The 27399-nt window shown below is 44.5% G+C and overlaps 1 protein-coding gene across 1 annotated transcript; it reads left to right on the forward strand.

The window, feature by feature from the left end:
* Positions 1–5614: 5614 nt before the first annotated feature.
* Positions 5615–7775, forward strand: LOC122055264 (cationic amino acid transporter 1-like). Its single transcript, XM_042616631.1, has 2 exons — positions 5615–6353; positions 6451–7775. The coding sequence occupies exons 1-2, from the start codon at positions 5936–5938 to the stop codon at positions 7773–7775; spliced, it is 1743 nt and encodes a 580-aa protein (XP_042472565.1). The 5' UTR covers positions 5615–5935.
* Positions 7776–27399: the final 19624 nt, after the last annotated feature.

Here is a 27399-nt window from a genome sequence, read left to right on the forward strand (position 1 = left end):
AGCATTTTTAACATTCTTTCACTCTTCTGCTGCTTCGATCGTCTGGGTGATCGCGACCATCCAAAATAGGGCTCACCCGAACCCATTTTTCGATCTTCTTCTCGAGCAGACTTCCGCTCCGACTTCTCATCCTTCGGAACGTTGTGCACGTCCTTCTCGTCCACCGGTGTACTTTTTCGTAGCACCTCATCCCTCGGATGCACCGACCCCGTCGACTCCCTTCCGGTGTCATCCTTCTTGCTAGCTGTGTTTTCCACTTGACTTCTTGTGTTCCTAAACTCTTGCACACTTAGACACAAAGGTCAAACACAACATGACCTAACTTAACCTGATTGATCACATCAAAACTACCACGGGGTTCTAACAATCTTCCCATTTTTGATGTGCAACAACCCAAGTTCAAGTTAGGAAAAAAAAACAAACAAATTGCAATAACATAAGTTACTAAATTAGGCAATAAAATGTGATTTGTTTTTTAAAATGTCTCTTACTCCCCTAAACTTGTACCTATTCCTCCCCTTTGATCGCATCAATAAAATAGGAAAAATAACATAAGAAGTTAGAATATTTTGAAATTAATTTTGAGTGGTACTTAAAAAAATAGTAAACAGAATGGTTGAAATTTTCAATAAAGTCATACTATGTATTTTGAAAAATAAAAAAAAATTGTTAATTTTTTTTTTAACTTGTTAACAAATTATAATGGTAAATCGTTTTAATAGTTAGGCAATTAAATATTTGTTTCAATAATAGACTTTCAGGCTGTGGTGAGGCACTACGTCTTCTTGGATAATGGAGCAACAACCACTTTCTTAGACAAAATCTTTTAAAAAAATTAATATTTAATTTTCTTTCTCGCATTCAACCCTTTTAAAAAGAAATTTTCTCTTAGTATGTTTTTGGAACCCAATATAAGTTCTTCCTACTAGGTTAATTGAAAATTTGGGATACATAATTTTTAGAAATATTTCTAATTTACCCCCGGTGATGTCTAATATACCAGTTTAGTCTACCATAATTTCTAGATTTTAGTTTCTAACAATTATTCAAATTCAAGTATGTATGGTCAATCTTCAAACTTTTGACTTGAATTTTCAATTTATCATTTTCATTTCTAATGGACAAAAATTTGCTAAGTTTAATTTTAACTTAGCATTTTCTTTTTCTAATTTGCACAAATTTTTAGAAAGTATTTTGATAAAATTAAAAGACTGTTTGGGAGATAGTGCACGTACCTCACTTACCTCGTGATCTGACGCTCCCCCTTCATCGCAGCTTTCTTCTGAGGATCCTCCCCCTTCGTTGATTCTCATTTCTGAGCTACTTTCATCTTCTTGATGGCTTGCCATTAGGGCAAGTTTGGGGAAGACCTCGATCTCGGACTCAGAGGATGATGATTCGTCCCATATGACCTTCAAGTTCTTGTACTTTAGTTTGTTGCCCTTGTCCTTCTCCTTGCCCCTGTTCTTCAATTTTGAGCAGTCATCCTTGATGTGCCCTTCTTCGTTGCAGTTATAATATCGGACCTTCCTTTTGTTTCGATAATGCTTTCTTGATTGTGATTTAAATTTATTAGTTTTAATGAATTTATTAAACTTTCTTACCAGTAGTGTCACTTCATCTTCGTCGATTGACACTTTAAAGTCAGGATCTTCCATCTTGGCTTTCAAAGCAAGATCGTTGTTCGACTTTTTGATTTTTTTAGAATATGCACATTGAGTTTTGCGAAGTTTAACTGTAGAAAACAAATTCTCTAGTGTATTTATCTCGAAGTCCTTAGAGATGTAGTATGCATCTACTAAAGATGACCACTCTAGAGTTCTCAGGAAAGCGTTGAGCGCATACCGAATTGAATCTCGATTCGTTATCGTTTCTCCGAGATTGTTGAGCTGAGTGATGAGCTCTTTGATCCGAGCTTGAAGTTGTGCTACCTTTTCTCCATTGTTCATTCACAGATTTGTCAGCAGGGTTTGGAGGATGTCTCGCTTTGCCAATTTTGCTTTAGAATTACCTTCGTGGAGTTCTAGGAACTTCTCCCAGAGCTCTTTGGCAGAGTCGTAGCTGCCGATTCGATTTACTTTCTGGGGCAGAAAGATGCTGAGCAGATGGAATTCTACTTTACCATTTGTCACGAAGTCGGCTTGCTCCTTCTTCATCCATTGATATTCTTCTTTGTCTTTTGGAACTGCGAAACCATATTTCACGCTTAATAAAATTTCAAAATCCGTTTTAAAGAATACCTCCATCCGACGTTTCCATTGCGCGAAGTCACCCTCGAATTTTGGTGGGTAAATGCTTGCACCGGCCATCATCTCGTTTCAGTCGGCGGTTAATCCTTTTGAGGCGTCATTGCCCTAACACCACTTGTTAGGACCCTTGGAGATCGGTAGGAGGGAGATGTGAATAACCTGAAAAAGAAAACAATACATTTCCTGTTCTTTCAACTCAAATTAAAAGCAACAATAATAATAACTTAAATTAATATCTAAAGAGATGTGGTACACTATTTACTTGGTTACAATCTAGGTGGTTGTCAATCCAAGGGCAATGAAAATCTCTAAAAGATCTCCTTGATCAGTGTTGACCAGACACTTGATTAGGAAAAGTTGTAGTGAGTGAAACAGACACTTGAAAAGTCCAAATAAGTGAAGCCGGGCAATTGAAAAGTCTCGGTGAGTGAAGCCAGACGGTTGGAAAGTCTTGATAAGTGAAGTCAGGTGAAAAGAGATAGTAAGTGAAGCTAAGCATATGAAAATCATGGTGAGTGAAATCAGGTGGAAAAATTCTAGTGAGTGAAGCTAAGTGGTACTCTAGTAAGTGAAGCCAAGCGTGTGAAAATCCAAGTAGATCAAGGTTGACCGGATACCTAGTGTGTGGAAGTCCAAGTGGGTTAAGGTTCACAGAACACTTGAGACAAGGAAAAAAGTTCAAGTGAGTAAAGAATTGACCGGACACTTGGTAATGTAGTCCTAATATGTCACGATTAACAGAATGTTGAGCAAGAGAACTCTAGACTTGGATTAAGTAAGTTAGGATTGGAACAATCGAGTAGGGCAATCGATTGTTCCTAAGCTAGTCAATTAGGTAATCAATTATGAGGTTCTTGTGAGAACACAAAAATGACCTGAATCGATTGGTTCAATCGATTAAGCTTGACCAATCAATTACGATAGGTTGTCACGAGAACAGAAGGTGACGAAATCAATTGGTCAATCAATTCTAACCAAGCTAATTGATTGAGTCAATCGATTAGGTATGTGTTTTTGTCGCGAGAAAGTGAATTGATTGAGTTAATTGATTAAGAAGACTTAATCGGGCTAATCGAATAAAATCTTTTCTTGAGTGGACAAAAAGTCGCAAAATTGATTGGATAATTGATTAAGGCTATCTGAATCAATTGGGATGACTCACTGATCAATTAACATTCAAAAAGAGTCGTTCTATAGGTGTGCAAACGATCGGATGATGTGATAATCAATTATGGAAAAGTTGAATCGATTCTTGGGAGCTTAGGGTTGAAGTACTACTGCATTTCCAAACTTACAAAAGGCTTCAACATCAATAAGAAACTAAGCAAAAAAGGATTTTCACTTGTAATCTTGCATTTACTTCTTGTATTATATTATATTCTTGTTGAGAGGTGTTGTACCAGGTTTCTTCACCTCTAGAGTATTTCCAAAAAAGAGTTTTTTCATAGTGGATGTGTGCGAGAAAATCGGATCCTTAGAATAGTCACCTCGTTTGAAATGGATACCAAATAAATTCTTTATGTTAGCATTGGGAGTCTTGCTTCGAGTGTTTTCCGTTACAACATCATCATTAAAACAAGCAAGCAAGCTATTCACCCCCTCTAACTCTCCTGGATCCTAAGAGTGCTTAATTCTAAATCTTATTTGTACTTGTACTCTAAACTATAAGACGAGTTTTTCCGCCTCTAAAAAACTATGGAAAGGAGACCACTATTGGACAAAAGTCTCTCGTAATTAGCCCTTGGACATACTGACCTTAGAATGTTAGGAATCAAGTAAATTCTGCATGTATTTTTTATTATTTTAGTTATTATATTCCGCTGCACACTAACTCTAATGAAAAGTAAAATTGAAAAAAAAAATAACGGGTCAACATTCACCCCCTTCTATCGACACATAATTACATAATGATCCTACAACATCTACATATTAAGGGCATCTATATTTATTTAAACATTAATATATATTATCTTTTCAAATAGCATGCACGTACATATTATACTGACATCACTTTTATATTAACACAACACACTCACAATCATTTTTAACATTAGCATCGACTATTGATATGTTTCACAATCTATTTATTCATTTTTAATTCATTTTTCTAAAATTTATTTTTTTTTATATTAAATTTTTTTATATAAAATTCGAAGATTAATAATGTCAAAGAATGTAATGTTATCAATATGTGAGTGATATAGAATTAGCTAATATGGACACTCCTATCTTGTAGTGGCAAACTACGACTTTTCAAATTATTTCTTCATAGATAATTAAGGAATCGACCATGTGAGGACCTCTTACATATGATTATGAAACCAACATTGTGAGATCGTTGGAGTAGTGAATTCCACTTTTCCACTACCATTGTAACCCCAATTTAGATATTATAATATTCACATATTAACACCAATATAAATGCTTTAGCAATGATCAATTTGTTAAATAATGAGCATATTTTATTAGAATATTCATAATACATCACTATTATAATACTGACCATCTCATCAAAAAAAAAATATGAGATGTATTGTCATATATTGATCATTATAATAATATATCTCTTTCGTCTATATTCTTTTTAATATTAATACTCATTATTTATGAATTTCATAATACATTCAATTATTTTAAAATTATATTATATTAAATAAATACATTTTAAATATATTTTAAAATATTTAAATTATTATTATTATGTTTAATAATAATCTTACTTTAAAAAAATAATATTAAAATTTTAAATATATTTATTAAATAAAATAAATGTTCATGGACCACTAAATTTATATTTAATTTTTAATTTTAAAATTTATATTTTTTAATAAAAAAAATAAATAATAAATAAATACATCCCATATGCCAGATAGATTTATCGTTACCGTGAAAGTTTAAAATATTTTTATTTATTTATTGATTATAAAATAAGAATAAATATGAGTGTGAGTGATAAAATCAGAGTACGTGTTAAAATCAGAGTATGTTAATAAAAAAAATTGAGATGTAAACATAACAAATATATTACATAAATCTTATTCCTTTTAAAGATAAGGTCCAAACTAATACAGACAATATCGTATTGTCACTGCTCATAAATTAATTTATAAAACAGTTTGAATAATTTAGTGATAAATTTCAAATGCAACTCGAATTGTAGATTAATAAATACAGTTTAAATTAAATATTTTGATCTTCATGAGCGCTGTTAGCCATATTTAATGACTTTATTTTGATGAAAAAAACAACTGGAAATTATTTTATAAATCGATTTATACTTTGGAAGTTATTAAAAAAAATAACTATTTAAGAATCTTTTGGTTACCAAATAAAAGGAAAATATGAATTACCTAAAATAACCTTACTGAAACAATTAGCAGAGCTAGCAGCAGAAGCATAAACAGACTGCGCTTCGCTGGCCTGCCATCCAAATTGGAATTCCTCCCAAAACAGAAACTCGTTGTTGGAACCGGAATTTGGGCATCCCAAATTGACTCAAAGCCTCATACTCTCTTTTAAAGTCCTAATTCTGCCCTGTGAACCGCTGTTCAATCCTTTCTTAGCTTAACTCCCTTCTGTATTTATTGCCATTCGACCCTTCCGTTTCCCATCATCCCCCAAATCCCTTGTGATTAAGTGGGAACAAATATTTTTCTAGTTTTTGTTTGTTTGTTTGAGGCAGTAAAATGGCGAGTGTTGGAGAAAACGACTTTGGCGGGAAGATGAGGAGGCGCTTGTGCTCTTGCAGCAAGGAGGACTTCCTGCCGGAGGAGTCGTTCCAGAGCTGGGCCAACTACACAAAGGCCCTCCGTGAGACGGGCCTCCGGCTCAAGGATCGCTTCACGGCCCGCTCCGTCGACAAGTTCGAGATCAACGAGATCAAGGCTCGAAGTGGAAACGAAATGAAGAAAACGCTCACCTGGTGGGATCTCATCTGGTTCGGGATCGGCGCCGTCATCGGCTCGGGCATCTTCGTCCTCACTGGCCAGGAAGCTCGCGATTCCGCTGGGCCCGCCGTCATCCTCTCCTACGTCATCTCCGGCGTCTCCGCAATGCTTTCCGTCTTCTGCTACACCGAGTTCGCCATCGAGATCCCTGTCGCCGGTATAACGCTGCTCTCTCCGATCCCAATGTGTTTTATAAGCGATCTGGTAACTCAACTTGAGCGCGGATTGACGTTGTGGGACTAAATTGTGATCAGGCGGTTCGTTTGCGTACTTGCGAGTTGAGCTCGGTGACTTCGTGGCCTTCGTGGCGGCCGGCAACATCATCCTCGAGTACATAATTGGTGGCGCGGCCGTCGCCCGTTCGTGGACATCCTACTTCGCCACGCTCCTCAACCACCACCCCAACGATTTCCGCATCTACGCCCCCATCTTTGCACCCGATTACAACCGGCTCGATCCTATCGCCGTCGTCGTCATCACTTTGATCTGCTTCGCGGCCGTGATTTCCACCAAGGGGAGCTCCCGCTTCAACTATGTGGCCTCCATCATCCACCTCGCCATCATCATCTTCATCATCATCACTGGGCTCACCCAGGCCGACACCAAGAACCTCACCGCCAACTTCGCCCCCTTCGGTGCCCACGGCATCTTCGCGGCCGCCTCCGTGCTTTTCTTCGCCTACATCGGCTTCGACGCCGTGTCCACCATGGCGGAGGAGACGAAGAACCCGGCGAAAGACATCCCGCTGGGGCTCGTGGGATCGATGACCATCACCACGGTGTGCTATTGCCTGATGGCGATCACCCTCTGCTTGATGCAGCCCTATTACCAAATTGACCCCGACGCGCCATTTTCTGTAGCGTTCTCCGCCATTGGTATGGATTGGGCCAAGTACATCGTGGCCTTCGGCGCGCTCAAGGGAATGACGACGGTGCTGCTGGTGTCCGCCGTCGGCCAGGCGCGCTATCTCACCCACATAGCTCGCACACACATGGTGCCCCCATGGTTCGCGCAGGTGCACAGCGCCACCGGCACCCCTATCAATGCCACCATCTTCATGCTCATTGCCACTGCCATCATCGCCTTCTTCACCGCTCTCAACGTCCTCTCCAACCTCCTCTCCATCTCCACGCTATTCATCTTCATGCTCGTAGCCGTCGCCCTCCTCGTCCGCCGCTACTACGTCGCAGGCGAAACAACCGAGGCGAACCGGAGAAAGCTCGTGGCCGCCATCACAGTGATCCTGGCGGCTTCGGTGGCTGCGGCAATGCTTTGGGCGATAGGAGTCGAGGGGTGGATCTGGTATTTGTTGGCCTTTGTGGTGTGGTTGGTGGCGACGGGGTACTTGTGGTGGGCGGTGCCGCAGGCGAGGATACCGGAGATGTGGGGTGTTCCGTTAGTTCCATGGCTGCCCTCTGCGTCGATCGCGATCAACATCTTCCTACTCGGGTCGATCGATGGGCCGTCGTACATGCGGTTCGCCATATGGTCTCTGCTGCTGCTCGTCTACTACTTCTTCTTCGGTCTTCACGCGTCCTACGACACTGCAAAGGCCGCCGGCGCCGGCGCCGGCGTTTAACCACTAACTGGGATAATTGTATTCAGCCAAGAGTATAAACTCGGTGCTGAATAATATATTTCCGCGGGATTATTAAGCGTTTATAAACATTTCTTACGAGAACAAACGATTGCAGTGTAAAATTGTTACTTATCTCATTTGTAACTTGTAAGTGTTTATAATTAGGAAAGCATGACTGAGTTCAAGATTGGCCAGACGTTTTTCATGATTTTAACTCATCAATTTACGATAACTATAAGAAATTTTGAATTTAACAATAATTTTTTACCGTGATTGTAAGACCTAAAGAACCGCTATTAAAAGTTATATTATTAAAAAGGGTATTCAAAGAAAACGATGAAAAATCCAGGTCGGTATTGATCCCGACCGCGTCCTCTGCCATATACGTCAGCCTGACAACTCCTGACCGATAAATCCAAGTCGATTTTGGTCCAGACCGCGCCCTTTGCCATGTATTTCAATCTGACAACTCTTGCTCGATAAATCCAGGAAGGGTTTGATCCTGACCGCGTCCCCTGCCTCAGATCTATTTTCTCGATCGGTAGATCCTGCCCTGGCTATATACACCGGATGCCCCCCACCCCCCCTCTTTCTGCATATCTCCTGGTGTTCTGACCGCCTCGTCCCCTTAACTTCTGACTGTCACGTACCCTTGACTTTTGACCGCTACGTCCCCTTGACTTCTAACTGTCACGTACCTTTGACTTCTGACTGTCACGTCTCCTTGACCAGACCCTACCATTATGCATCATATCACAAGCCTCCCCCTTAAGTCTAGTCGAAAGAGGTTCTAGTCCGACTGACTAGATCAGAATCTAGTTTCCCTTGGCTTAGCTACCGCGGCATTAACTACTTCTCCCTAGTCCATGGAAATTTATCATGCTATCAGATGCTACACCATTTTCTGGATGTTTGGGCTGCTACATCAATCCTCGGATCTCGGAATATGTACCGCGTCCTTGAATGTGACATCATTTCCCATATGCCGTTGCACGTCCCAAGGAAGACTCTTTACTTCTATCTCTTTAAGAAGAGCTGACCCCTCTCCCATTCTTATGCTTTCCTTGTGCTCCTTTACGCCATGGAACCTCTAGAGGAGCCTGATGAACTATCATCTTTACATCAACAACTCACTCATATGACGCAATTACTTGCCCAGAAGGACGAGGCTTTGTTGGAGATGACACAGAGCCGGGACCTTCAGTCTTCACTTCGTCGAGAGATGGAAGAACTTTGGCTAGCCGCTAAGTCCCGTACTCGAGCTGAGACGGTCTTGAAGCACAAGGCTTATGCAGATCTGGAGAGCCAGACTCACCATATCGCCTATTTGAATATAAATCATGAGGACTCAGTGACCCTTCTTCGAGAAGAAAACCAGATAAAGGATGAAACCATAGCCCAACAACACCGCTCCATTCAGCATATTAATGAAGAACTGATGCAGGTACGAGCTCAGCTGGAGCAGGTAAATCAGGCGAGTCACTCCAACTATCAGTGCCCCCTTGACCCTGCCAACTGAGAGGGAATTTGGCTTGACTTGCACTTCCAGTATGATGGTGTGCATTTTGAAGAATGTCTCCTAAACTTTATTAAATAAATGCTAATCAAGCTACGCTATGGGCCTTCATTCATGTATGTCTCTTGTGTTTTCCTCCCTTCTCTAGCACTTCTCCTTTTGCGTGACCTCTTGCATCGTCAAAACTTGCACCGAGGCTAGGATCTGGAATCCAGACCGAGAGGTCGTTGGTCGTGAGAGCAAACTCACTTATAACTTGCACTGGGGCGAGGGTCTGGGACCCAACCGAGAGGTCGTTGGGCATGAGAGCAGACTCACTTATAACTCGCACTGGGACAAAAGTCTGGGACCCGACAGAGAGGTCATTGGGCGTGAGAGCATGTTTACTTATAACTCGCACTGAGGCGAGAGACTGGGACCTAACAAAGAGGTCGTTTGGGCATGAGAGCAGGCTCACTTATAGCTCACACTGGGACGAGAGTCTGGGACCCGATCGAGAGGTCGTTGAGCGTGAGAGCAGACTCACTTATAACTTGTACTGGGACGAGAGTCTGGGACCCGACCGAGAAGTCGTTGGGCGTGAGGGTATGCTCACTTATAACTCGTACTGAGGTGAGAGTTTGAGACTCGACCGAGAGGTCGTTAGGCGTGAGAGCATGCTCACTTATAACTCGCACTAAGGCGAGAGTCTGGGACCCGACCGAGAGGTCGTTGGGCGTGAGAGCATGCTCACTTATAACTCGCACTGAGTCGAGAGTCTGGGACTCGACCGAGAGGTCATTTGGGCGTGAGAGCAAGCTCACTTATAACTCGCACTGGGGCGAGAGTCTGGGACCCGACCGAGAGGTCATTGGGCGTGAGAGCATGCTCACTTATAACTTGTACTGGGACGAGAGTCTGGGACTCGACCGAGAGATCCTTGGGTGTGAGAGCGTGCTCACTTATAATTCACACTGGGCGAGAGTCTGGGACCCGACCGAGAGGTCGTTTGGGCGTGAGAGCATGCTCACTTATAACTCGCACTGAGGCGAGAGTTTGACACCCGACCGAGAGGTTGTTTGGGCATAAGAGCAGGCTAACTTATAACTCACACTGGGACGAGAGTCTGGGACCCAATCGAGAGGTCATTGGGCATGAGAGCATGTTCACTTATAACTCGTACTGGGGCGAGAGTCTAGGACCCCACCGAGAGGTCGTTGGGCGTGAGAGCAGACTCACTTATAACTCGCATTGGGGTGAGAGTCTGGAACCCGACTGAGAAGTCGTTGGGCGTGAGAGTAAGCCCACTTATGACTCGCACTGAGGCGAGGCTCTGGGACCCGACCGAGAGGTTGTTTGGCATGAGAGCAAGTTCACTTATAACTGGCACTAGGACGAGAGTTTGGGACCCGACCGAGAAGTCGTTAGGTGTGAGAGCAAGCTCACTTATAATTCACACTAGGGCGAGAGTTTGGGACCTGACCGAGAGGTCGTTGGGCGTGAGAGCATGCTCACTTATAACTCGTACTGAGGCGAGAGTCTGGGATCCAACCGAGAGGTTGTTGGACGTGAGAGCATGCTCACTTATAACTCACACTGAGGCGAGAGTCTGGGACCTGACCGAGAGGTCGTTTGGGCATGAGAGCAATCTCACTTATAACTCGCACTGGGGTGAGAGTCTGGAGGCGTGATTAGTGCATGATATGGAGGCTTGCCCAGGAATTGGTCCAGAAGCTTCTGCTTTGATGTTGCATCAGAGATCGAGCCGACTGTGCTTAATCGCAATGTCCTCTGCAATCTCAAAATACCTTACGTAAGCTTTAATTAAATAAGCAATATTTTTAAGTCTTACTCTGCTCTAGAGGTAGAAGAACAAGGTGAGGGCACCAAATTCAAATTAATTCTTCCTTTCGTCTTCCTTTCCATTTCCCAAGGTAACCGCATGACCGTCTTGATACCTGACGCATGGTCTTCCTGTCCATTTCCCAAGGTAATCGCATGGCTGTCCCGATACTTGACTTATGGTCTTCCTGCGGCGAACTTCTACCGTACACAAATATCCCTTCATGATTTTCTTGTCACGTCTATCATTAATACCTTTCATCGAGGAGTGACACGTGTCCCACGAACATTTCCCATTGCCGTGCTTGATAAGCACTTTTTGCACACGACCCAAGATAACTTTCACCTTTTGATCAGACAACGATCATGCATTTTAACACTTGAGTTATCGTACCCCACTTTTGATGCCTCCTAAGGGCTTTGCTTTATAAACCCTAAAGGTTGTCCGTCGTCGCCTTCTTACTGCCTTACCTGCCTCCGACCCTTTGCTGTCCTTTTGCTCTTGTCGTTGCTCCTTCCCTCTTGTGTCCATCCTCTGTAAGTGCTTCCCAATTCTCCCTCTTCCTTTTCATTTCGTTTATGGCTGAAGAGATGGAGAGGTCCTGGTATTTGTTCTTCATCTCCGACTTGGATAGAAGTGACCTTAAGGTCATCCAACATAGCTTGCACCTACCCTCTGATCACAAGCTTCTACCTCCAAAACCCCATGAACCTCCATCTTCTCCCCCAACTGGATTCGTGACTTTCTTTAAGGATTAGCTCCTCAGCGGCCTTCGATTCCCTATTCATTCTTTCTTTTCCTCCCTAAGCCAGTACCTTGGTATTTCTCTTTCGTAATTTGCTCCCAACGTTTTTCGTGCTATGTGCGGAATGGTAATCCTTTGTCGTTTATACCAAATTTCTCTGACGCCACAACTCTTTATTCACTTTTACTCCTTTAAACGAGCCGAGCCTGGTGTGTTTATGGTACAATCTCAGGTCGGGTATAAGTTTTTTGATGATATGCCCTCTTCCAATAAAGGTTGGAAGTCCTGTTTCTTTTTTGTTCAGTTGCTTGAATCTGTATCTTGGCCCACTCAGTGGCGCCATTCCCTGCCCTCTACTCCTGAGCTATGAGAACACACCATCATCAGTCGGACTATTTTACAACTTCAGAAAAACTAAAAGGAGTGCATCTCCGACTATCTGTGATAATGAGGGAGGGGCTTTCTGCATGCTTTTCCTTGTCTTCACTAACTGAGATATCTTCTTCCTGTTTTGCAGAAGCCGCCATGTTTCGCGCCTATTCTGTTGACTCCTCTCAGCTGCCCAGTAGCATTTTGAAGAAGGTGGGAGAGGAGATTACTAGAGGTTTACCGACTTCTTCAGCGACTCCCGTCCCTGAACTAGCCGGTACTTCAGCTCCTTCCTCCGCAAACCCTGTTTCCTCCGAGGCTGGCTCTCTATCTGTGGAGCTAGTCGAAGAGGAACCAGCCTCCTCTCCTCCCCCGGACAAGCGTCTATGCCTCCAACGCAAGAGAAAACGCGTGACTCCCTCAGTACAAGCATCCCCCTCCTTGCCTACTACAGGACGAGTCCCTTCAAAGGTGTGGACCAAAACTCCCACCCGAATGTCTCCTCCCCCTTCCATAAAGGTCACCCCTTCTGCTATCCTCCCAGTTGCATCCCCTGAGCAGACTAGCCCCCCGCCTGGAGACCAACTCAGGAGTTCTCCAAACCCCACTATCCCGATCCCAGCCACCACTTCCGCCTCTGCTCCCTCTCGCACTAAGGAGTGTTCCAAGAGCAAATACGTCTTTTCCTCCTCCTTTCACCTGGCATCCATATCTGGGTTGGGCTCCCTGCCTTCAAGTGGCACCCCCTTCGCTTCGAGGTCAAATTCAACTACATGGCGCGTTGACTGCCTCGTGGCAAACGACCAATGAGCAATTTTGGGAGGGCTCATTATCGGAAGGGACCGATCTGTTTTCCTAATGCATATTATCAGTGAGTTCCTCTTTTCCGATTAGGAGGTCTGGGATTAATTATGAGTCATCCTGATTTTGTATAGGCCTTCTCTATGGGCCTGAGCCTTGCCCTCGTAATGGTCGGGCTGCAACGAGAGAACGAGTTCCTGAAGGCTCGCATACGGGAATTGGAGCTACTGTAACCCCGCGGAACGTGCTTGATCCCGCAGCTCCTGACGATCCTGTGTAATCCTACCTCCATGCTGTCGGGGAGTCTACTCAATCTGCTCGAAACTTAGCTCATGTAGCGTCCGAAAAAATAAAAACTCTGGAGAGTGCCCTGAAAACTAGTAAATCCCAATTGAAATCGGAGGGGCAACGCCGTATCCAGATCCTGGCCGACCTGGATGAGAAAGAATCAGAGGTGCCCACTCTTTCTGAGCAACTGAAGACTCTGCAAGAGTCTTATGCCGCCTTGGAGAAAGACCTGGCGACCACTAAGGCAAACTTAGCCGCTAACAGCGACCGAGAGGCGACCCTTAAAAGTCAATGGGAGGTCGGGAAGGATACCATCCAGTTCCTGCAATCAGATCTCCTCAAGGCTAAGGAGGAGGCTTCTAACGTTGCACAAGAGATGATGCTGGCCCGGGCTGATGGGGATAAGGCTAAGGGAGAGCTAGCTGACTACCGGGCAGGGGAGACTGGCCGTTTGAAGGCGTATAGAATCGCTTTTGTCACTTCTCCTGCCTTTGGGAAGAAAATAGGTCCTCTGATCGACGAGATGATCTGTTATGATGCTGTGGGTGCTGTGCGTCAACTATACGACCAAGGTCTCCTTCGATCAGCTGTGTCAGAATTTCTTGAATAGGACCCACGTCCTAGAAGAGCTTCCTGCTGAGGTCTTCCCTACTTTTGATGATGATGATGATGAACCTGTACTTCCTTCCATAACTTCACACTGAATTAGGCCTGGGTGCAAACATTTGACCTTTAACGTATACCTGTTATTGGCTCTTTTGTATTTGTGTTGGTTTTCATCTTGGTATGCTCAAAAAGGTTTATTGAAAGGGTACCTCTACGATGAGTATTCCCCCCCCCCCTTCCTTAACTCCCCCTCGCTTGCTAAAGCGTTTAAGCAAAGTTGGCTTGCTTCTTGGCCATGCCTCAGCCTTGACTTTCCTGAAGTCCCCGACCAGGATTTTGCTGAAGTTCCAACCAAGATTTCAGCCTGAGGCTTCTGATTCCTCATTTCCCTTGGCCTGTTCTTTTATCCTGCTTTTAGAAGATTTTGAGAAATCTATCACTGTGACGATTTATGTTCACGAGACCCCTATTACTCCTTCCTCTCCTCGTGTTCCTCGCGGCTATTTTTTCTGGCACATTCCCAATGCTCCGCTTTTTGTGACGATTCAACGACCACTCTTGATTTAATGACGCCAGCTACTTTTGTTGGGGGTCATTGGATGATCCTTGAAAGCGATGCCCCTGGGGACGGCGGCTATTGTTGGTGCAACCTTAGGTCAAGGTTGACCTGGTTGACCAGACTCGAGTTGACTTGACTCGAGTTGTGTTTTGATGTTTGACGAGTTATGTTTGACAATGTTTGACGTGAACAGAAAAGTTGTATCTTGATGTTTTACAAGGATACAAGCTTGGGAGATTGTGGGTGCAACCCGTAGTCAAGGTTGACCTGGTTGACCCGAGGTGAGTTGATCTGACTCGGAAAAGTCCAAGCAGGGAGCTTGGCACGAGAAAAGTCCAAGCAGGGAGCTTGGCATGGGAAAAGTCCAAGCAGAGAGTTTGGCATGGTGAAAAGTCCAAGCAGGGAGCTTGGCACGGGAAAAGTCCAAGTATAGAGACTTGGCACGGAGAAGTCCAAGTATGGAAGCTTGGCACATGGGAAGTCGAGAGGGCCTGTGAGCTCGCCTCCCGGCCGTGGTCGAGAGGGCTCGGAGCTCGCTCGGACCGGATGGAAGTCGAGAGGGCTCGGTAGCTCGTGCTCTCGACCGGACGAGAGGCTCGGAGCTCTCTGGACCGGATGTGGAAAGTCCCGGTGAGTGAAGCCAGACGAAAAGTCCCGTGAGTGAAGCCAGGGAAAGTCCCGTGAGTGAAGCCAGAAAACCCTAGTGAGTGAAGCTAGGTGAAAGTCCCGGTGAGTGAAGCCAAGGGAAAGTCCTGGTGAGGCAGTTGGAAAGTCCCGGTGAGTAGGCAGATTGGAAATCCCGGTGAGTGAAGCGGTGAAACCCTAGTCGGTGAAGCTAGGTGAAAGTCCCGTGAGTGAAGCCGCAGAGAAAATCCAGATGGATCAAGGGTGATCGGACATCTGGTGTTGAGAAGGTCAAGTAGGTCAAGGGAGTGACCGGATACTTGACACGAAGAGAAAAGTCCAAGTGGGTCAAAGGGATTGACCGGACACTTGGTGGGGAGTCTTAGCAGGTCAAGGGAGTGACCGGATGCTAAGCATGATGTACCAAGAGGTCAAGGTTGACCGAATATTGGTTTGGACTTGGTTTGGGCAAAAACCAAGACCTGGATCGGTCTGGAGACCGATCAGAAAGCGATCAGTGTGCCTCTGTGAGCTTACTGATCGGTCTGGGGACCGATCAGCAGGAAGCCTGATCGGTCCCCGGGACCGATCAGGGTACGCACAGAGAGTTGGGCAACTCTCTGTGAAAGCATTCTGATCGGTCTGGGGACCGATCAGCATAGAGCCTGATCGGTCCCCACGACCGATCAGATCAGCCCCAGACCGATCAGGGTGATGCCTGATCGGTCTGGCCCTAGCCGTTGAGAGACAACGGCTAGATTCTTCTGCTGTCTTTGGCCTCTGTTCTTCTCGCAGGTGGATGCAGGCTATAAAAGGGCTGAGGGCTTCTACAGTGGAGTCTCTCTCTTACTCTTCTTCTTCTCCGAAGCTTCTGCTTCTTCTTGTTCCTGCTTCTTCTTCTTGCTGCTACAAGTTCTTCTGCGAGCTTTGCTGAGCTCTTCGTTCCTGAAGCGGGTTCCTGCTGTTGTAGGCGTCGCTTGAAGCTGCTGCTTTATCCAGTCGAAGAGAAGGCAAGTAAGCGAAGGTTTTACAGTTGTATTGTATTTTGCTTCTTGTTGTACTTGTACTCCTTCTTGCTGTTGTAAGTTTTTGTGGCGAGGTTTCTCCACCTATAAGGAGTTTATATTAGCCGGTTTTCCGGGGACTCATCCACCGACGGATTGATAGGCTTCGTCCACCTTACGGACACGCCGAGGAGTAGGAGTATCATCTCCGAACCTCGTTACATCTTCGTGTTGAGGTTTGCTTCTCCTTTTTCGTTTCTATTTGTTATTTCCGCTGCACTAACCCTAATCGTAGGAAGAAACGAAAGAATTTGAGGTCGGCTATTCACACCCCCCCTCTCTAGCCGCGTCCATCGATCCTAACAAGTGGTATCAGAGCAAGGTCGCTCTTCGCCGGATTAACATCCGAGGGAGCATAAGCTAGAGATGGATCAATTCGGAGAGGATATCACGATTCCACCCTTCTACGATCGCGACGACTTCGCGTATTGGAAGGTAAGGATGATGTACTTTCTTATGACTAACCTAGTTCATTGGAGTTGTGTGCAAGTAGGGTTTACCCATCCGGTGGATAAAGACGGAAAAACCTTAGAGAAGAAAATGTGGACGAAGGAGCAAATCCACCAATCCACAATCAACGATGAGGTAACGAAAATTCTTGAATTTTCATTACCTAATGATATTTTGTGTAAGGTAGGTGGATATAACAATGCCAAGGAGTTGTGGAACAACTTGGCCAAGCTCCATGAGGGAAGCTCCATTTCAAGTCATGAAGAGGAGTCAAGTGAGTCAAGTAGCTCACATCATGGAGGAGAGGAATTAGAAGTTGAGGGCTACTCAACATCTAAGGAAGAAGAGGAGGAGAGTTCTTCTTCAAGAATGGAGCAAGAGGAAGAAGCTTCTACCTCCGGAAGGGATGAAGAAGAAAGTCTTCATCCATCCTCAACCCTAGGTAACTCAAGCATTTCAATTTCAAATAAATTACACATAATGTGCTTTGAGTGTAGGGAGTATGGACATTACAAGAGTAAGTGTCCAAAGAGGGTTAGAAAGACTCCACCGGTGCCAAAGGTCAAGGAAGCCGGAGTCCCAACACGCAAGGGCAAGGAGCACGTGGTGTGCTTCCAATGCAAGCGAAGGGGACACTATAGGAGTCAATGTCCGAGGGGGAGGCAACCTCACAAGGACAAGAGACCGAGCACGTCAATAGGGGGAGCGAAGGCAAACCCTAAGGTAACATTTAAGTTTCACTCTTGCAATAAGACACATGCTAGTAGTTTTGTTGCAATTGTTAATAATGATAAGCATGTTAACTTTAGGAACCAATATATGTACTTAGGTGCTAAACATGTTAGCCTAGGTAAGGACAATACTAGAAATGCCAACCCTAGGACTAACTCATCTAAGGCTAAGGAGAACCTAGGTAGAAATCCCAAAACAACTAGACATATGCCTAGGAATACCTCAAAGAAAAATGACAAATTAAAACTTGAGGTATTAGAAAAGGAAAATCAAGTCTTGAGGTCAAGACTTGACACCTTAGAAAAGACCCTTAAGAATTTGGAGAAGTCAACTCTAGGGTCTAAGGGTCAAAAGCAAAAGCCCAAGGACATGAGAGGTTTGAGTCACAAACCTAAGTCTCAAATGGTCAAGCCCACTTACCATAATGTTCCATTCGATTATGGAACAAGACCTAGGGCTAGGAAGACCATCACCAAGGTCACAAGGGGAGTCACCCCTAGAGTTGATCTTGATGAGTCCCAAATGACCAAGCTTTAAAGCCTAGGAGGGTCATTAGGAGGGTTGCTAGGGAAGTCATCCCTAGTGAATATTTAGTGAACCCAATGAGCTCAAATAGGTATTGGGTTCCTAGGAGCGTGATTCCATCACGCTAGATGGTTTAGGGTGTGCCAACCTTACTTGAATAGGTAGTTAACCTAATCATGGCAAAAGGTGGCACTTTAGGATTTTTCAAGGTCTAATCAAGCCTTGAAAATGAAAGTGAAAATTATTCCTAAGATAATTAGGATGTGCCAACCACATTTGAGAAATTTTCTAGAGTCAATCTAGTTGGCACATAGTGATCTAAAAGTCTTGAGGATATGATTTTAGGTCTATTACACTTAGGAATATAGAATTTATGGCAAAATGATCAAAATTATCAAAAATGGCAACTAAGGCTAGAATTAGGTATTTTCTATACCTTGACATATTATTTGCCATATATTGTTTGCCATATGCCATGTCATGACATCATATTTAATCTATGATCATTTGAAATATCATGATAATGCTTAGGTTATTTATATGTCATGCTTTATTTAAGTTTCATACTTTATGCCATGACATCATGACATTGGCACATGTTATTATGTATGATATCATTTTATGCCATGTCATCATTTCTTGCATTTATAATCAATGAAATTGATTTAAGGTTAAAAACACAATTTGATATGGAGATCAAATTGATGTTTAGAAAATGCATGAGACCTTAGCCTAAGATAACCTAAACCCATATCTCACATCAAAATTGACTTGGATGTGTTTGATACACCTTAGATGTGTGTGAGATATTAGGATGATGAGTTAGGAACAAGGTGCATAGTTCTTGTACCTAGATGAGCCTAATTCAAAATTGGGGATCATAGGGAAAGCTTATGTACAAGTCATGTACATTTAGCCCAGAGATTGTGGTCCTAAATTAAATGGTTTAAAATCATTTCAAAATTGATTTGAAAAACCTTAATGAAGCTTTTCTAGTGATAGCATTCATCATTGAGCAAAGCGATACAAAGATGAGTTAACTTTGAGATATTTCAAAGACTTTTGAACTTTGTATCAAGATTTGAAAATGGAACTTATTTTCATAGAAAACTATTTTTCCATGATAGTATATGTTATGAGGAGTGTATCCTCAAAATTTTACAGTTTTTAGAATTTTCTGTGATTTTCTAGAGGTTTCTGAATTTCGAGAGAAGAAATCAGAAATCAGAAATCAGAGGTTGTGGACCGATCAGGAGGTTCCCTGATCGGTCCAGGTCTGTGTGGATCGGTCACTGGACCGATCCAGAGGGAGCCTGATCGGTCTGGTGACCGATCAGGGCGTGCCAAATTGTTGAAATTCGACTGGTTGTCTGAAATTTCAACTCGGGAGTTGGTATTTTGAAGGTTTGAAACTCTCCAAAACATTGTTGGTGCAATGGTCAAGGGGGAGTTGACCTTTAGGGGGAGTTTTACCTATTAGTCAAGGGGGAGTTGACTTTTAGGGGGAGTTTTTACTCCTAAAGACTTGAGTGATATGGGATTATCACTAAGTTAATTGTTGACCTTAGTATCAAGGGGGAAATTAAGGGTTTCAATGAAAGGTATGTGACCTTCATTAGAAAGAAACTCTTGACTTTGATTCACTCTTTTTGATGTGTGTCAAAAAGGGGGAGAGTGTAGGTTTGAGGAGAATAGAGAATGTTCAGGGAAGAACATTGGAAAACCTAAGTTAGGTTATCGGGTTAACCTAACTTGATTATGGGTTTGATTATGGGCTTTGTCAAACATCAAAAAGGGGGAGATTGTTGGTGCAACCTTAGGTCAAGATTGACCTGGTTGACCAGACTCGAGTTGACTTGACTCGAGTTGTGTTTTGATATTTGACGAGTTATGTTTGACAATGTTTGACGTGAACAGAAAAGTTGTATCTTGATGTTTTACAAGGATACAAGCTTGGGAGATTGTGGGTGCAACCCGTGGTCAAGGTTGACCTGGTTGACCCGAGGTGAGTTGACCGATCTCCAAACGAGCTCCGTACGGGATGCAAGGAAGCTTGGCATGGGAAAAGTCCAAGCAGGGAGTTTGGCATGGTGAAAAGTCCAAGCAGGGAGCTTGGCACGGGAAAAGTCCAAGTATGGAGACTTGGCACGGAGAAGTCCAAGTATGGAAGCTTGGCACATGGGAAGTCGGAGAGGGCTCGGTAGCTCGTTCTCCGGACTGTGGTCAGAGAGGGCTCGGGAGCTCGTTCTCTGGACCGGATGGAAGTCGGAGAGGGCTCGGTAGCTCGTTCTCCGAACTGTGGTCAGAGAGGGCTCGGTAGCTCGTTCTCTGGACCGGATGTGGAAAGTCCTGGTGAGTGAAGCCAAGCAGACGGATAAGTCCTGGTGAGTGAAGCCAGGCAGTGGGAAAGTCCTGGTGAGTGAAGCCAGGCAGTTGTGAAAACCCTAGTGAGTGAAGCTAGGTGAAAGTCCTGGTGAGTGAAGCCAGGCAGTGGGAAAGTCCTGGTGAGTGAAGCCAGGCAGTTGGAAAGTCCTGGTGAGTGAAGCCGGGCAGATTGGAAATCCTGGTGAGTGAAGCCAGGTGAAAACCCTAGTCAGTGAAGTTAGGTGAAAGTCCTGGTGAGTGAAGCCGGGCAAGAGAAAATCCAGATGGATCAAGGGTGATCGGACATCTGGTGTTGAGAAGGTCAAGTAGGTCAAGGGAGTGACCGGATACTTGACACGAAGAGAAAAGTCCAAGTGGGTCAAAGGGAGTGACCGGATACTTGACACGAAGAGAAAAGTCCAAGTGGGTCAAAGGGAGTGACCGGACACTTGGTGGGGAGTCTTAGCAGGTCAAGGGAGTGACCGGATGCTAAGCATGATGTACCAAGAGGTCAAGGTTGACCGGATATTGGTTTGGACTTGGTTTGGGCAAAAACCAAGACCTGGATCGGTCTGGAGACCGATCAGAAAGCGATCAGTGTGCCTCTGTGAGCTTACTGATCGGTCTGGGGACCGATTAGCAGGAAGCCTGATCGGTCCCCGGGACCGATCAGGGTACGCACAGAGAGTTGGGCAACTCTCTGTGAAAGCATTCTGATCGGTCTGGGGACCGATCAGCATAGAGCCTGATCGGTCCCCACGACCAATCAGATCAGCCCCAGACCGATCAGGGTGATGCCTGATCGGTCTGGCCCTAGCCGTTGAGAGACAACGGCTAGATTCTTCTGCTGTCTTTGGCCTCTGTTCTTCTCGCAGGTGGATGCAGGCTATAAAAGGGCTGAGAGCTTCTACAGTGGACTCCCTCTTATTTCTTCTTCTTCTCCGAAGCTTCTGCTTCTTCTTGTTCCTGCCTCTTCTTCTTGCTGCTGCAAGTTCTTTTGCGAGCTTTGCTGAGCTCTCGTCTAAGCTTCGTGTGAGCTTTCTTTCGGCTGGGTTCCTGCTGTTGTTGGCGTCGCTTGAAGCTGCTGCTTCATCCAGTCGAAGAGAAGGCAAGTAAGAGAAGGTTTTACAGTTGTATTGTACTTTGCTTCTTGCTGTACTTGTACTCCTTCTTGTTGTTTAAGTTTTTGTGGCGAGGTTTCTCCACCCATAAGGAGTTTATATTAGCCGATTTTCCGGGGACTCATCCACCGACGGATTGATAGGCTTCGTCCACCTTACGGACACGCCGAGGAGTAGGAGTATCATCTCCGAACCTCGTTACATCTTCGTGTTGAGGTTTGCTTCTCCTTTTTCGTTTCTATTTGTTATTTCCGCTGCACTAACCCTAATCGTAGGAAGAAACAAAAGAATTTGAGGTCGGCTATTCACACCCCCCCTCTCTAGCCGCGTCCATCGATCCTAACAGCTATAAATGCCCTCCTTTCTCCATGCCGCTAAACTTTTCTAGCCTTCAACCGTCTCCTTCTTCTTGTTTCCGCCTTCAACCCTGCTTAATTCCTTGCATTCTTCCCTCGATCTCTCAATGACCTCCCCAACACCCGTCTATGCCCCAGGAGTTTCTACTTTCACAGGTGTAGACCTAGACGATCTTCGCTATACATACGAAGTCCCTGAAGCTATGCATATTGTTATTCGTTCCGAGATTCACCGAGCCTCATCCCCTCCAGCGAGCTATGCTACCTTCTATAAAGAGCAATTTGTTGTTGGCCTCCGCTTTCTAATCCATCCCCTTTTCTCAGCGGTGAGCCGCTATTTCTGAATCCCCTAAGGTCAATTAACCCCCAATTCTGTACGGATCCTATGATAGTTTGTGGTGCTCTGTGAAGTATGTGACATAACTTGGTCCCCTCGCTTATTTCACTACTTTTTTACCCCTCATCGACACAGTGAGGGTATTTTCCGCCTGCAAGCCCGCCTTCGCACCACTTTCTTCTCTTATCTCCCCTCCTCCGATGCTGACTGGAAGGATAAATACTTCTTCTTGCGTTTTCCCTCTACCGTGGAATGGCCAACCAGGTGGCAAGCATCCCTTTCCGCAACCCCCTACTTGGGGGAGTTTCAGACTGATCCCCTCTTCATGGAGGTTTCTGTGCAATTAGCAGGTTGGCGACTAGACTTACTTAGACTACTGGCAGAGGACGTGCTATTCCTATTCAGGTTGAGCTGCATCTCCTCATAAATGCCCCACTCCTTGGGTAAGTCTCACTGGGCTTCACCTTGTTTTACTTTACTTTTTGTTGTGCGGTTTTAATTCTGGCATTCCTTACGCAGCCAATACTTTGAATTATGTGTCTAAGATCCAGCCCCTTCCTTTGAGCGACTAGGAAATAAACCGCAGGGGCCGCATCATATTGTCCAAAAGGAGCCTTCCCCACTCTGTTCCTTCTCGCTCGGGGCCAACAACTGCAACAACTCCTCGATCAGCTCCTCGTTCAGTTCCTCGATCAGCTCCACGCGTGTGTTTTGCTCCTGGTCCTGCTAACCAGAGCGCCCCCTCATTCCCTACTCGCAAGCCCCGAACCCCATAAAAGGATTCGGATTCGGACGACCAACCCTTGTCTCACAGGCCTCAACGCAGATCTGCCGGTCCTATTCAGGTCTCTGGAGGAAAAGCTCCGGTTATTAGAGAAGAAATTCTCACAGGCCCCTCCTTGACTCCCGTGGGTCCTTCGGCGCATGTACCCCCACCACATCTGCAACTCCGTCCCAACCTTCCCTATCACAACCGTCTACTTCCTCTCTCCCCAATCCCCCTGATGTATCTACGGACCCAGCCACTCACCCTTCCACGAACGAAACCCCGGCCGAGCCATCTCATTCACAACCCTCCAACCCCAACACAACGGTTGCTGGTCCCTTGCAGTCTCAGCACCCCTTCTATTACTATTATCGAACCACAAAACCCTCAGAGCTAGACTTGAGGGATCAGTCCAGTGCTCCTACTAGTTAGCTTACTATGAGAGGTTAGTTGTCGACCTGTTGGGAAGAAAATATCCAACAAATGCAAGATCTCCCTGTGCTTGCTCAAGCAGATAGGTTTTCTGAGGTGTACGTTAAGGTGAGCCCTAATCATTTTCTACAGTTTTCCTATTACTCTTCCTGAATACTTACTTTCTGGCCTAGGCTTTTGCTGAATCTATGGTATTAAATCAAACGACCTTTCTTTTGTACCGACTCAATAAAGACCTAAAAGACCGAGTGGAGGAGCTGGAGTCCCAACAATCTGACCCTGCCTCGGTCGGGTATCTGCTAAGGGCCGTAATACAAAGTTTGAAGAGATCTAACGCAGTCCAAGATCGAGCCCTGAAGGAAGCTCAACTATAAATCATCCGCCTCCGTGATGAAAAGAGCAAGCTAGATGCTTTCTATAAGTAAGAACTGGACCAACGAACCCAAGAATTGCAATATAAAGACTTGCTTCTCATGGACCAGAGTAGGGATTTAGAATTCCAAGCCACTGAACTTCGAAATATGCAGGCCGAGTTATCTAAAGCTCAATTTGCTCTATCGGCTAATGTTGGCGCTTAAGAGACTTACAAGGCCGGTGAGCAGGAACGTTTAAGGGTGAGCCGAGAGGAATATTTGCGCTCCCCGGGCTTTGGTGTCCAAGTAGGAGATTGTTTTGTTATATCCATAGCCTACGGGGCAACAAGAGCGCTCAGGCAATTATATGAACAAGGATACCTGTCAGCTGCTCCTCTTGAGGACTTTTTAGACCACCACCGGATTCTGCGGAAGTTACCCGATGAGGTTTTTGCGGAGTTCAAGTAATTCAGACCTATGTATTTGAACATTTTCTAACTGTATCCCATTAGTGTTTGTTATGGTTATTGTTGTCTATGTCGCAGATTTGAGCCTAACATATCATACATGAATTACTTTGAGCTCAAAATCCAATCGAATCTTACGGTGCATGAGTAGCTAAGATTAAATACCCCTGACCGGGCGTGATAGGCTCGACCGGTCCTGTCTCTTAATCTTCAACTCTTACAAAGAGGTGAGTTAACTAAGTACGATAAGGCTGCAAGTAGTTAACACTCCAGGGTCGGTCTAGCTTCCTACATCGGACGTCCTGCAAGTAGTAAGCTCCAGATGTTAATTTTTTAATGATTTTGTAAGATCCTTCCCACTGACGTGCCAGCTTGGTTACTTTCCCTACGGGCTTGGCTCTCTTCCATACCAGGTCTCCTTCCCCAAAAAACCGAGGGATCACCCTTCTATCATAATTTTAACGCATCCTTTGTCGGTAAGCTTCTAATATGGCTACCGTCCGCTCGCGAATTTCACTAATAAAATCCAACTCTATTAGTCGACGCTCATTATTTCACTTGTCATATAACATTCGTCTAGTGGAGGGTATCCCGATCTCTATAGGCACCACTACCTCATTGCCATAGACCAAGTGAAATGGTGTGAGCCTAGTGCTTTTTCGAGGAGTCGTACGGTATGCCCGAGGATACTAGGCAACTCTCCCACCCAATCACCCCCCCCCCCACATGATCCAGCTTAACCTTCAATCCCTGCACTATCTCCCGGTTGATAACTTCTGTTTGGCCATTGCTTTGAGGGCGTGCCACAGATGTAAAGGCTTGACTTATGCCAAACCCTTAACACCAAGCCTAGATTCTGCGGTCTTGAAATTGCCTCCCATTGTCAGAAACTAATTTGTGCGGATGCCAAATCTGCAAAGAATATTCCTCCATAAAAACTGAATGACAACTCCTTCGGTAATTCTGGCCAGGGCTTCTGCCTCCACCCACTTAGAAAAGTAATCCACAGCTACAAGTAAGAATCACTTTTGGCTGAATGTCATGGGGAATGGTCCAACTATATACATACCCCATTGGTCAAAAGGACAAGAGACTACGGATGTTTTCAACACTGTTGTTGGTCTGTGTGTCAGCTTTTGATATTTCTGGCAAGACAGACAAGTATTTACCAACCGTTGAGCATCTTTCTGCAGGGTGGGCCAAAAATACTTGGCTAACAATACTTTTAGGGCCAGCGTCCTACCTCCAGCATGATTTCCACAGCAGCACAGATGTATTTCTTGTAAAGCGTGCTCTGCCTCCTCCATCCCTAAGCATCTGAGTAAAGGCCTAGAGAAGGCTTGCTTATATAATTGGTCTCCGATCATAATATAGGCATAAACTCTTTTCCTGACCAATCACGCTTCCTCAAGATCCGATGGTAAGATGCCTCGCTGCAGATAACTAATCATGGATGTCCTCCAATCAAGGAGCTCCTCAGCGTTATTTTGCAGATCTATTCGAGCTACAAGGAAGGTTTGCACTATCTGATAGATCAAATGGGTGCGATAGAGGGGGGGGGGGGGGGGGGAATATCACGTCTTTTTTAAAAAAACTTTTCTTTTCCTTTGAAATCAGAGTTGTGCACAGCGGAAAGTAAATAGACAAGTTTGTTTACTTCGTTCGGAGTCTAGGTCGACTCCTGCTCGAAGGCTCGCGGTCCTTGATCGCACCGATGAGCAATCCACTAAGATTCTTCTTCCCGAAAACCTCGGAAAGAAGTAATGCGTACAAAATACAAAGATATAAGATAATAACAACCAACTATCTTATATAAGATTAAGTGCAATACAGAAACAATAAAATATACCGACTATGTGTAGGAGTTGAAGCTTGGTCGGCACTTGTTTGCGTGTAGAAGAATTGTAGAGCAGTCACACGAGCAGTACTAGCACAGAATTAAACCATAACAGATTACTTAACCAACCTCAGATCTCGAGCTTCAATTTATAAGATTGTTGATGTTTGGTCGACCGATCTCTGTGTTCGGTTAGCCGAACCAGCTCCCTTCCTTCCTGGCTGAGATCCGATTGCTGATTCGATCTTCGGCATTAACTGTCCATTAAGGGTTCGGTCGACCGATCCCATTTTTCAGTCGACCGAACAGGCTCCTTCCCTGTTCGTCAAGATTTGTTGAGATCTGCATTTACTGTGCATTAATGGTTGGTTGGTTCAGTCGACTGATCTTACAGTTCGGTCGACCGATCAACTCAATTTTCTTCTGCTTCTGATCGGTGTTGATACTGTGCTGAGTCATCAGGGTTCGGTCGACCAATCTTACTATTCGGTCGACTGATCATGGCTTGATCGGACTTAGTTTGTTCTGGTCTGATCTGAATACTGCTTTGATCTCTTCTTGTTCGGTCGACCGATCCTCCGGTTTGGTCGACCGATCCAGCCGAACCTACAACACAGTGTTAGACAGAAAAGAATCCTGTAAAATAGATGTTAGTACAGTAATAATATTATAATGCATGAGTAATATAAAAGACAGTAGGACTATCTTGATCTCAACTTTGAAACCTTCCCGGTTTCTTCAGTTGGATCAACGACCTAAGGTTGTTCCCTACAGGAACCTGACCTCACTGTCGCTCCTCCAGTTGTTTATCTCAACCTACCTGCCAAACATGGTTCTCCAGACATGTTTGGACTTTACCTGCTCAGTGTCTGATCACCTGATCCACTAAGACCTTTCCTGCAATACTATATTAGCCAACAACAATAATAGTAATACAGAATATAATGGTAAACTTAATCCTAGATTTACCGAGATTCGCTGGTCCGGTCGACCGCTCGTATTTGGCTACCCAGGGATCAGGTCCTCCAGACCTATCCACCTGGCTTCCACGATATACCGAGATTTCCCTTGCCTAGCCTATAACTAGGACTTCCCTAGATCAAGCTCCATACTTTAAACATATTTGTCTGGCATTAAAACCTTGGAGGTCGATTGCACCAACAATCTTCCCCTTTTTGATTTTTGGCAAATATATTTAAGTTAGGTTAATTCAAAATATTTAGATTTCTAACTTAAACCCTTCTTCTCCCTCTTTTGTCATATAACAAAAAGAACCCTTCAGAAAGAACCCCTTATGTCTAAGGCATTTCCTAAGTTTTGCACCAACAATGATGTAGTACCTTAAACATTCTCAAGATATCCCTAAGTTTTTCCCTCACTCTTTTGAAAGATAATAAGATGTAATTGGATTTTCAAAATGAACATGCATCAATTATATTTTGAAAAATATTGATTCTTAGTGTCAAAAATTCTTTTGAAGAAGTTTTCAA

The sequence above is a fragment of the Zingiber officinale genome, chromosome 3B (genome assembly GCF_018446385.1).
Source record: "Zingiber officinale cultivar Zhangliang chromosome 3B, Zo_v1.1, whole genome shotgun sequence".
NCBI classification, from domain to species: domain Eukaryota; kingdom Viridiplantae; phylum Streptophyta; class Magnoliopsida; order Zingiberales; family Zingiberaceae; genus Zingiber; species Zingiber officinale.